The 12,361-nt window shown below is 43.5% G+C and overlaps 1 protein-coding gene across 1 annotated transcript in view; it reads right to left on the reverse strand.

The window, feature by feature from the left end:
• Positions 1-12,361, reverse strand: part of LOC106586797 (mediator of RNA polymerase II transcription subunit 14) — a 37,791-nt gene extending 25,430 nt beyond the window's left edge. The window contains exons 1-14 of the mRNA XM_014174464.2: positions 11,932-12,361; positions 11,611-11,637; positions 11,348-11,453; positions 10,913-11,086; positions 10,374-10,503; positions 9,063-9,191; positions 7,329-7,436; positions 6,299-6,431; positions 6,035-6,185; positions 5,825-5,936; positions 5,553-5,678; positions 5,381-5,459; positions 1,359-1,518; positions 297-491 (exon numbers count right to left, since the gene is read on the reverse strand). Coding sequence (XP_014029939.1) covers positions 297-491; positions 1,359-1,518; positions 5,381-5,459; positions 5,553-5,678; positions 5,825-5,936; positions 6,035-6,185; positions 6,299-6,431; positions 7,329-7,436; positions 9,063-9,191; positions 10,374-10,503; positions 10,913-11,086; positions 11,348-11,453; positions 11,611-11,637; positions 11,932-12,104 — 1,803 coding nt within the window. The 5' untranslated portion in view covers positions 12,105-12,361. The remainder of the gene's footprint in view (positions 1-296; positions 492-1,358; positions 1,519-5,380; positions 5,460-5,552; positions 5,679-5,824; positions 5,937-6,034; positions 6,186-6,298; positions 6,432-7,328; positions 7,437-9,062; positions 9,192-10,373; positions 10,504-10,912; positions 11,087-11,347; positions 11,454-11,610; positions 11,638-11,931) is intronic.

Here is a 12,361-nt window from a genome sequence, read left to right on the forward strand (position 1 = left end):
GGTGGCTACTTTGAAGAATCTAAAATATATTTTGATTTGTTTAACACTTTTTGGTTACTATATGATTCCATATATGTTATTTCATAGTTTTGAAGTCTTAACTGTTATTCTACAATGTAGAAAACTGTAAAAATAAAAAATAAAGAAAATAAACCTTGAATGAGTAGGTGTGTCCAAACTTTTGACTGGTACTGTAAGGACTTTTCCTCGGTTTACTCCTTTTAGGACATGGTTTCAAATTGTCTATATTTTAAATCATTGCCACCAATACAGGCAGTTCTGCAATCCATTCCTACTTTTCTCTTAGCTCCTGGGCGGGCCCCTTGGCCAGCAGAATTGTCCAGGACGAGCTGTTCCAGGTTGGGCTTGAATTGCTGCAGGAGCTGGGCGCATGGAGGTCCCTCCTCACCTTCCAACTGAGACACAGACAGGAAGGAGTACTTGTACTGCAGCTCCGTGGGACAGCCAGGCATATCCAGCATCTCTACCACCTAGGGAGGGAAAGATGGACGGGTGAAAAAGCAGGGAGAGAGGGGAAGGACAAACAAATAAAATTGTGGGAAAGTTGTGCATGATTAATGTACTAATACACACACACACACACACACACACACCATTGTACATTTTCTTGTGTTTGCTACAAATAAATAGTTTTTTGATGACCAGTACCGTATTTTCCGGACTATTAAGCGCACCTGAATATAAGCCGCACCCACTGAATTTAAAAATAAATATTATTTTGAACATAAATTAGTCGCACATGTCTATAGGTCGCAAGTGCCTACCGGTACATTGAAACAAATGAACTTTACACAGGCTTTAACGAAACACGGCTTGTAAAAAAAAAAAAAAAATGTGCAGTAAGTTTTAGTTGTCTTTTTGCACTGAGTCAATTCCTCACGCTGCTGTTTCCAACGTCTTATCATCGACTCATTAAGACCAAGCTCCCGTGCAGCAGCTCTATTTCCTTTTCCAACAGCCAGATCAATCGCCTTCAACTTGAAAGCTGCATCATATGCATTTCTCCGTGTCTTTGCCATGATGAGGGTGACAAAACGACTACCGTAATCAGAATGATGGGAAGTTTGAGAGCGCTCCATTTAATCTAAACAGTAAACAAAAAAGTTGTTTGACCTTAACCCGTTCGGCAATTTCATTGGTCTAATGAAAGCTTCATGCCGCCAAAAAACTGAGCACGTCACAGAATGTTTTTTTTTTTGAAAAAAAAATTGAAAGCGGGAAAAATCCACTATATTAGCCGCGTCATTGTTTAAGCAGCGGGGTTCAAAGCCTGGGAAAAAAGTTGCGGCTTATAGTCCGGAATTTACGGTAATAGGCATAAGGCGTGAGGGGCTTACAATGTAATACTGTGGTAGGCGGGTAAGCCGAATGAAGAGCCTGTGTTTTGACAGGCTGCTGGCAGGGTGGGAAGCAGAGTTGGAGAGGTGTAGTATATCTGTGCAGATAGTGGGGAGGTGTTTCACAGACTGTCTACACCTCTGCTCTCCTAACCAAAACCTGGAGGGAGGGAGAAGAGTAGAGAGAGGGAGAAGGGAGAGTTAGGTATGGGGGAGAAGAGAGGGGTGGGGGAAACATTAGTAAACAGAAATGTGACATTGTCCAAACAGACCATTTACTGGACAGATTATATTATCATAGAACTAGAATCCCAGAACATTTAATTAAATGCAATACCCGTTCTAGTAATTATATTTCTATGCATATCACACTATGACAGGGCAGTGCTTACAGGTGAATTCACATAGGTCTATAACACACGTTTCTGTCATTCTCATTTAAAGCAAATCTAAGAATCTCTAAAATCGGTGCTATGTGCGCTATTTCTATGCTTCCCGTTCTTAAGTTAATTTTTTGTGTCTTTTACTTTATTTTGTACACCAGCTTCAAAACAGCTTAAAACATAATATTTTTGGTTAAGGAAAATATATTTCACAGCAGTTTAGATGGTACTATGATTCTCTACACTATACTTGCTTGTTTTGTCACATAAACTGAAATTAAGACGACACCATTCTGTATACCGTAATTTCTGGACTATAAGCCGCAACATTTTCCCCAGGCTTTGAACCTCGCGGCTTAAACAATGACGCGGCTAATATATGGATTTTTCCCGCTTTCAATTTTTTTCTCTCCCAAAAAACATATTCTGTGACATGGTCAGTTTTTTGGCGGCATGAAGCTTTCATTAGACCAATGAAATTGCCGAACGGGTTAAGGTCAAACAACTTTTTTGTTTACTGTTTAGATTAAATCGAGCGCTCTCAAACTTCCCATCATTCTGATTACGGTAGTCATTTTGTCACCCTCATCATGACAAAAGACACGGAGAAATGCATATGATGCAGCTTTCAAGTTGAAGGCGATTGATCTGGCTGTTGGAAAAGGAAATAGAGCTGCTGCACGGGAGCTTGGTCTTAATGAGTCGATGATAAGACGTTGGAAACAGCAGCGTGAGGAATTGACTCAGTGCAAAAAGACAACTAAAGCTTACTGCTAATTTTTAATTTTTTGTTACAAGCCGTGCTTCGTTAAAGCCTATTTATTTTTGTTACAAGCCGTGTTTCGTTAAAGCCTATTTATTTTTGTTACAAGCCGTGTTTCGTTAAAGCCTGTGTAAAGTTAATTTGTTTCAATGTACCGGTAGGCACCTACGGCTTATAGACATGTGCGGCTTATTTATGTTCAAAATAATATATATATTTTTTTTAATTCAGTGGGTGCGGCTTATAATCAGGTGCGCTTAATAGTCTGGAAATTACGGTACTTCTGGCCCTTCTTTGGACACTGTGTTAACAAACCGCATTGAAGCAATGCCATACAACTCTCCTTCCGTGGCCTCCAACTGCTCTTAAATGCAAGTAAAACTAAATGCATGCTCTTCAACCGATCGCTGCCTGCACCTGCCCGCCCATCCAGCATCACTACTCTGGACGGTTCTGACGTAGAATATGTGGACAACTACAAATACCTAGGTGTCTGGTTAGACTGTAAACTCTCCTTCCAGACTCACATTAAGCATCTCCAATCCAAAGTTAAATCTAGAATTGGCTTCCTATTTTGCAACAAAGCATCCTTCACTCATGCTGCCAAACATACCCTCATAAAACTGACCATCCTACCGATCGGCAATGTCATTTACAAAATAGCCTCCAACACTCTACTCAACAAATTGGATGCAGTCTATCACAGTGCCATCCGTTTTGTCACCAAAGCCCCATATACTACCCACCACTGCGACCTGTACTCTCTCGTTGGCTGGCCCTCACTTCATACTTGTCGCCAAACCCACTGGCTCCAGGTCATCTACAAGTCTTTGCTAGGTAAAGCCCCGCCGTATCTCAGCTCACTGGTCACCATAGCAGCACCCACCCGTAGCACGCGCTCCAGCAGGTATATCTCACTGGTCACCCCCAAAGCCAATTCCTCCTTTGGCCGCCTTTCCTTCCAGTTCTATACTAGAACGAACGACTGGAACGAACAAAAATCACTGAAGCTGGAGACTCCTATCTCCCTCACTAGCTTTAAGCACCAGCTGTCAGAGCAGCTCACAGATCACTGCACCTGTACATAGCCCATCTGTAAATAGCCCATCCAACTACCTCACCCCATACGGTATTTTTTTATTTATCTTACTCCTTTGCACCCAAGTATCACTACTTGCACATTCATCTTCTGCACATCTATCACTCCAGTGTTTAATTGGTATATTGTAATTACTTCGCCACCATGGCCTATTTACTGCCTTACCTCCCTTATCTTACCTCATTTGCACACACTGTATATAGACTTTTTCTATTGTATTATTGACTGTATGTTTGTTTATTCCATGTGTAACTCTGTGTTGTTGTATGTGTCTAACTGTTTTGCTTTATCTTGGCCAGGTCGCAGTTGTAAATGAGAACTTGTTCTCAACTGGCCTACCTGGTTAAATAATGATGAAAGTGTATTTTATTTATTTATTTTTTTTTTAAATAGTGAACTATTGACATTTTTGCAACCAGGAAACTGCAGAGCGATTTCTTCATAGTGCATCTTTAAGATGTTCTTAGCCTGCATAGAAGTACATTTTCCTGGAAATACAGCAAAAGGAAAAGCTGAAGCCACATGATATACCAGCACGTCCCTGGTCTAAAGTGGGAATGGATATGTTCACAGTCAAGAACGTTCTTTTTCTGATTAAAAGTGGACTACTATTCAGATTTTTGGGAGTAGGAGAAAGTGATTGACAGAACAGCGGCTTGCATCATCGACTGTTGTAAGCAGCAGTTTAGCAGATATGGCATACCTGACAGTGGTGTAGTTACGAATAATGGGCCCCAGTTCCCGAGTCAAGACTTTGCAAAAGCCTGGGAGTGTGACCTCCACACCCTATCAGTGAGAGTAATGTTAAGGTGGAGTCAGTGAAAATAGCAAAGACCCTTATCACAAAGGCTATGCAGGAAGGCACAGATGTGTGGCAAGCCATTTTAGCGTGGAGAAATACTCCCACAGAGGGCTTCGGCAGCAGTCCTGTACAGCGCTTAATGTCTAGACTCACTCGCTCTCTGTTGCTAACAGCTCCCAAGCTCCTCGCACCAAAGGTCATTAGAGATGTTCAGGCACACAAGGGTGCACGTCAGGACAAGTCAAAACATTACTATGACCAGCATGCAAAAAAATCTGCCTGTAATAAAACAAAGGCCAAGCTGTCAGAGTGCTCCTGTCACCTCACACCAGGGATGCCACATGGAGTCTTGGCACATAGTGCACATCATCGCAAGGTCATATGAAGTGGAAATAAAGGGACGATAATATGGATGGAACCGTAGGTACATACGCCCAGTTCAGGAGATAATAGGGCACAGGAGGGCCAGATGGGAAGACTGAATATCCTCTGGATGGTGTGGCCAGGACACATAATGAGATGGGGAAGACCCCACCAGGACAGTTATCTCTGCCGACAGTCCTTCCACAATTTAAGGAAGATGTGAAAAAGGAAGGAGAGGCCCTGAGGCTCCCAGAGGTGCCCACCGTCCCAGAGAGGCCCCGAGGCTCCCAGAGGTTCCCAATATGCTACCAGTGCGCCACACTAGGACAAGGGCTAACATAAGACCGCCCCTGTATTACGGAGACTATGTCCCGTAAGAGATGAGAAAAAAAATATATATATATACATGTTTCAAAAACGGGACAGTACCTCTTCTCGTATCCATATGGGTATACTACAAAGTATAGACTACTAAAGTACTAGGGTGAATCACTTTACATACTAAATTATGTGCCAGTGTGGATATGGAGGAATGATGGCTTTCTGAGGAGGAGTGATAAGCCATATGACAGGGAGTTGACACAGAGCGAGAGAGACAGGAAGTGGACTTACTTGAGCTGCTGTAGCCAGGATATGATGCGCTTCATGTCGTCATTGATGGTCTTCTCGATGTCGTCCAGCATGGATTGATCTGGAGACAGACACAGTGGAAGTCAGTACAGTGTATATTTATGTGTGTGTCTCCCTGCTTACCGATGTGGTGTGTGTGCTACTCCCTGCTTACCGATCCCATACAGCATGGGGTGGAACATCCCTGAGTGCAGGTCTACGAAGATGTGCAGGCACTCGGAGCGTCCGCAGGGCTCCAAGATGGGAATGACCAGAGTGGGCAGAGCGGTCTCTATGAACGCTGAAACACAGGCATGGAGAGACAACAATAACATTGCACACTGACAACATGGTTGTTTCTGTCCACAACACTGTTCATTGCATTCTGGGTCAGTGTTGTTGCATCAGTTAGTGTATTGATAAGTCAGAGAGGAGAGAGAGACTCACAGCTGTCGCTGGGGTTACTGTTCTTCAGGATGGCTTTCAGCTCCTGCAGCTTCTGATGAGAGCGAGCGTGCACGCTATCAATCAAAAGCTTCTCCACTGACAAGTGATCAATCTACAGGAGGGGGCAGGAACAGAGACTGTGATGAGGTCCTCATCACAACAAAACAATAGTAGAGGACTGTAGCTGTGAAGAACGAGGCGTTAGCTCACCTTCATGGCTCTTTCCATCAGTCTGGAGTCACAGGCAGGGAGCGGAGGATCATGGGAGATCTGCAGAGGCTTGGAGCCGTCTGATTCGTCAATCTTGATGGTGACTTTGTGGACCGACGCAGTGCCCGTCTTCCTGCCCAGGACCTGTTGGCTGGAGAGGGGGAGAGAGCGAAGAACCAAGAGAGAGGGCGAGAGGGATGGGTCAAATGATGGACCAATTTCCCTGTGATGAACTATTCATTCAACTAACCAAGTGTTTCTTACTTCCAGACGGCCAGTGTGAGGCACTTGGCAGGCATGTAGTGTTCCACCTGCACCAGGTCTCCCCAGCGCTCTCGGTACAGCATGAGGGTCTGGGAGTGGAGGACCTCCAGCTGCAGAGAGAGGCAGAAAGAATCTGGACGGGGGGGGGAGAGTCAAGGAAGGGCTGGGCCAGGAAGACGGCATACACACATCTTCACAATACATACAGAAATGCAGACACACCCATGCTAACTGTGTGTGTGTGTCTGGACGCTGACAGGCTTCAGCTATTAAAGTAGGCCGCGTCTGGCAGTTATACTTGCTACGGAGTAAAACTAATGAAAACTATATAAATGGGAAAAACATACTTGCTACAGAGTTGTGTTAAGGATAATAAAAACAACTGATTCATAGAAATCTTTCAACCTATTTAATTATTGGCCGTCTATTGGGCATAACGGTATTACAAATAAATGTAGCATTATTTTTGTGCTTGTGTGACAGCGTTATGATATTTAATGTTGTTATAACCACATTATCTTGATAGACAGTGCAGTGAAAACATAGGAGGGTAATTAGCAGCAGCTGGGGGTTGCCAGATGCATTTCTGCCATAACTACCACCATCTTGAAAAATGTCCCAGGTCCACATTTCCCACTGCGCAACAGATGTAGGCCCATAACACTACACCCGTTTTTTTCTCTCAATCTTGAATGTGTGTGTGTCTGTATGCAGGTGTATGTGTTGGATTACATTCTCAATTCACACTAAATAGTACATGAAATGTAAATATTTCTGCTTGGTTCATGGAACCTGATGAACTGAAAGACTTTGTGTGGCTGTTGGCTGCAGCAGTCCCTGACCCCAAGGCCTCGACCATTGGAATGCTGTTGGTGTCTGGGCCTGCTGTATGCATGGTCACTGCCAGTCGATACAGTACGTGTGCACACACACACTGCAGCAGCTCAAGCCAGACTTGGCCCTGAGCCCACTGTCTGCACAGAAACAGCGCACACACCCACACACACACACACACACACACAAAGGATACGCAGGCAGCTGTACATGTCCTGCAGTGGTTTCTCGTCTGCAAACAGGCGCGACTGCACCAGCTCATGGATGAAGTTCACCTGCATACTGTGGACAAGAGCTCTGCAATCTAGAAGGAGGGGGCGGGGGGAGGATGGAGGGGGAAATATAGAAAATGGAGGATGGCGAAAAAAAGAAAAAAATCTTATGAAATAGTTCATTTGTGAGTGCTGGCTGCATTTTTCATTCAAGTTGGATTCCTCCTGCGCATCAGGACCAGAATAATTATAATCTACAGTAGATGAAGTTGGTGAGAGTTGTACAGTGGGGGTGAGTTGCCCCAATATGGATTAACTCTTAAACTGGGCTAAATCAAGATGTATCTATTAATCTTGTTGCATCAAATGTTAAACCTAGTTTTAAATTAATCCTAGTTAGATTAGAGGAAGGACTTAATTTAAATTTAGTTTTCACTTTAAAACGTAGATTAATTATAAGCCTGTTGTTTATAAAAATATATATATATATAAATATAAATATAAAATATAATTTATATATAAAAATTTAGATTGGAGATCAATTCTAAACTGCCACTTGAGTTGGTTTAACTAATAAAATGGCAGCATATCTTCTGTGGAGAGTTCCTCAGAGAATAATTAGAGACAGGTTTAATCCTGTTGAGTTTTATGATAATTATTAGTAGGCTATTTACGTGCCCATTTTGTACAACAATTAAATTGGAGTTCATGATATGCCCAGCCTTGGTACGAATGATGATTTTATGCAGCATGCTGTAACGGGCCTGATAGCGTTAACATTGTAGTGAAGTAGCATTAACGTTCGTTTTAACGTGCATTATCGGCATTGATATTTACCAGTTATTTATGCTTACTAAATATTGGTGGGTCATGTTGTCCGTCATCATCATAGGGATTACGGAGAGGGGCAAACTGCTGGGAAATCATCTCGCATATTTTCTGGGTGATAGGATCAATTCCCTTGGACGGAGGCCCCCCTCCGGCTCAGGTCTGAAATAGCCCCCGCCTCTCCTCTGCTGCATCCTTTTTGGCTTTTGCTTTAAGAAAAATTCCAGCACGCTTTCATCCGATTTGTGTCCCTCTTCTCTTTAACCTGTGTCGAGCCATTACATTTGTCGCATAAAATGGCCCAGGTGTCTTCCTTCTTTTTGACAGTTGTGTTGTCTGTCTTTTTATCCTCCAGTACGGTACTAAATTCCTCCATCAGCTCCGACAAGCGGAGAAATTTGAACTTCGTTGACATGCCATGATAAGGTGGCGAGCTGACAAATAATAAATGGCTAAATAATATTAGATGCTAGCTAGGTTTATAAACTAGCTAGCTACTGTAGCTAACAAATGAGTTTTCTGTCTAGTACTGGCAAATAACGGATTTTATTTCAAAATTAGCCAACCCATGATAACCTTTCACGATGGAATTGCAGTAGCTCTAATGTTACATTGTTATTATTTTATCAAGGAACAGCAACTTTGTGGCATCATTTGTCAGGTAGGCTAGCTACTTCGTTTCAACTCACGAAATACCTCCTATTTCGGTGTAACATGTCACTAATAATAGTTTAAAACCATTAATCATAGATTTACTGATTCAGATTTAAAAGTAAAGTGGTGCAACACATCTCTGATTAATTATAAACCTAGATTTACAAAACCTAGATTAGCTCTAATCCTAGATTGATGTGTTAGGCGTGTGGTCATTCAGGTGTTGTGTATCTTACCTCCAGTCTCCTTGTCCTCCACCAGTATCTCCAGCTTCAACAGTCTCCAGGGAATATCTGGGTCATCCCCCATCACTGTCAGAGTGGCCTCAAACTCCCCCTCCACGCGGAACTTCACACGCCCGTTAACTACAACACATAATGGTTGCCACCTTTTCAATAGCCAGAAACTGTTTTGCTGTGTGATGTTTACCCATGGAGAGGTTGGCCAACTTTGTGTGTGAGTAGTTATTTTTTTCCAGGAACAAAAAAAAGGGGCGTGGTCCACCCCTCGTCTCCGTTGGATTTAATGGTGTAGAGAACTTTTGAAATATTAAAGCAAATTCTCGGCAATTCTACACATTTCTCCATGGAGCTGAGTGAAATTGTTTCATTTTTAAAGTTAATTTCCTGAGATTCTACATATTCTCCCATGGAACTGAGAGAATATTTTGCAGTTTTAATGCTAATTTCTTATTCTATGCATTTTGCCATTGCTAATGCTGTGATCTTTCGAGCAAACATGATAGCTAAATCAATACTACATTACTGCGGGGTCTTCACCCACAACAGCATCAGCACAGATGTTGGGCGACTAGGCCTGGCTCGCAGACTGCGTTCCAATTCATCCCAAAGGTGTAAGGTAGCGTTTCCACCGCTCCAGAGTCTAATGGCGATGAGCTTTACATCGATGTTTGGCATTGTGATTTTAGGCTTGTGTGCGGCTGATCGGACATGGAAACCCATTTCATGAAGCTGCCGATGAACAGTTCTTGTGTCGACGTTGCTTCCAGAAGCAGTTTGGATCTCGGTAGTGAGTGTTGCAACCGAGGACAATTTTTATGCAATACGCGCTTCAGCACTCGGTGGTCCCGTTCTGTGAGCTTGTGTGGCCTACCACTTCGCGGCTGAGCCGTTGTTGCTCCTAGATGCTTCCAATTCACAATAACAGCACTTACAGTTGACAGGGACAGCTCTAGCATGACAACATTTTAACAAACTGACTTGTTGGAAAGGTGGAATCCTATGACGGTGTCACGTTGAAAGTCACTGAGCTCTTCAGTAAGGCCATTTTACTGCCAATGTTTGTCTATGAAGATTGCATGGCTGTGTGCTCGATTTTATACACTTGTCAGCAATGGGTGTGGCTGAAATAGCTGAATCCACTCATTTGAAGGGGTGTCCACAAAATATATATATATTTTTTTACACTGTTTGGACTTAAGTGTTTCTTCGGGATGCCTCGGTGGCCCGCCCAAGGATTTCAATGGAACCCTGTGTGTGTATGTGTGTGGTTGTGCATATGTGGCTGTGCGTGTGTGTGTTTCTTACCCACGGTGAGGTTGGCTAGCTGAGGTGGTAGGTCTGTTGTGACAAGACGATGTCGCAGGATCTGATTGAGCTGGTTCAGGGTTGTCTGTTTCTCCACTTTAGTGATGGGATCTGGAGGAATGATCTTATCCTACACACACACGCACACACAGCTGTCAATGCACTGGCCCAAACAGGGCTACAGATTTCTCCGTTCCTATTCCACACTCCCGTCCAGTTGGTGGTGGTAACCAACTAAGGGTTTATGTGTTTGTGCACATATGTACATCATGCACACAAACGAAGAGTACAGAGCGCATGAAGGACAAAATTGCTGGCTAAACCAGGCAGTCACCATGGCTACTTCAGCTACAGTAGCTAATGAACACAGAGGCATCAGACGCCTCATTCTATTTGACCAGTGAGCACTACTTAACCAGGCAAGTCAACAGAGAACCAGCTCTCATTTATAATAAAGAGGTCTGGTCAAGAGGCCAAAAGACACCAATACAATAAATAACAGAAAGATGGACAACACAGACCAGTTAGGGGTGTCTTACTCGTATGCAGGTGGGCAGGCGCGGGTATGAGCCGGTGGTGAGCACATCGATGGCAAACGGGATGGCAAAGCTGGGCAGGCGTGCGTGCACCAGGGCGTCCCTCGCCAGCGATGCCAGCCTGTCAGCCGTGTCCACAAACAAGAAGGCCTGCTGGTCCAGGAAGCTGGAGATCATCTGTTATCATGGAAACCGGAGGTTAGGGGTTAGAGGTCAGGTTAGCTTACGACTGTTAATGACTACTAAGTAGTTCTAATTTTTAATAATGTGCAAGTAGGCCTAACTCAAACTTTCATATAAACACTGCATTGATATCAGTGGGAAAAATTGTGAGAAGGTTGGACTTGTATGTGCATAACTCAATCTAGTATCTGGTTGTGTATGCCCACTGTGAGAATATGATTGGTGTAGTAGAGTACTGTAGTCTTGTTTACATACCGCACACTTCTCCACCTTCCCAGCGTTGCTGGCCCATTTCACCAGGGCAAGGAGACGCACAAACAGCTGCCTGGTCCGACTGGAAAACTGGACAATCTCGATTTTTCTGTCAGAAACAGTACAGTAGAAAAGTTTTCAAACTCATCGGCACCAATGGTCAAAGAAGAGGCAAAAATGTGCCTGTCACATACAACACAACATTCACATTTTGACAAGTCAATTTCATCAGTGAGCACACTGAGTGAACCAAGAGACACACTTACCTTTCCATGTCTGTTTTTCTGGGTAGACTGCAAGAAGGACAGAAACACTATGGGTAACTTTCAGATATCATCACAACATCATTTTACCACACCATATGAACACAGAAAATAAAGAAACCTCAATGAATATGGACGCAAGGGTGAAATAAATGGTTGAAAGAAAAGATTCCAAGTAGGCTACTTGCACAACTATCTACATTCCAATCGCTTTGCCATGAAACAAAACACATCATAAACACTATTTTGAGCCTGATGGACCTGGATATAACAAGAGTCAACATCAATAGCTCACTTGACGGAGTCTCGTCATTAGCTACTTACAGTTCACCCAACAGGGTGATTTCATGGTAGGTCCTCTGCAGGAGAAACTCAATCAGCAGGCTCAGCCGGACCCCTTGCGCCGCCTGGGGTCCGGAAGAAGGCGGTTGGGTGGCCGAGGTGGGACCCCCGATAGGGACCAGTTGCCCATCTGATCCAATCTGCACTGGAGCCATTTTAAAATAACAAGGAAAGCTCCAACGATGGAGACCGGAAAAAATGTAAACTATCGACTCGAAATTACTTCAAACTGGAACAAATGTTACACATATTCTATATTATTTCGCGCAACGTAATTATTAAGTAGGGGCTCGGCGTCTTCGCCCCATTGAAACATTGGCAAATACCCGCGTTTCAATGGCTTATTACAGAACATATTCAATGCTGTTCAACCGCCATCTTTACTGTCTGACGGGAAGTGATCACGGTTAGG

This window comes from Salmo salar, chromosome ssa25 (genome assembly GCF_905237065.1).
Source record: "Salmo salar chromosome ssa25, Ssal_v3.1, whole genome shotgun sequence".
NCBI lineage: Eukaryota > Metazoa > Chordata > Actinopteri > Salmoniformes > Salmonidae > Salmo > Salmo salar.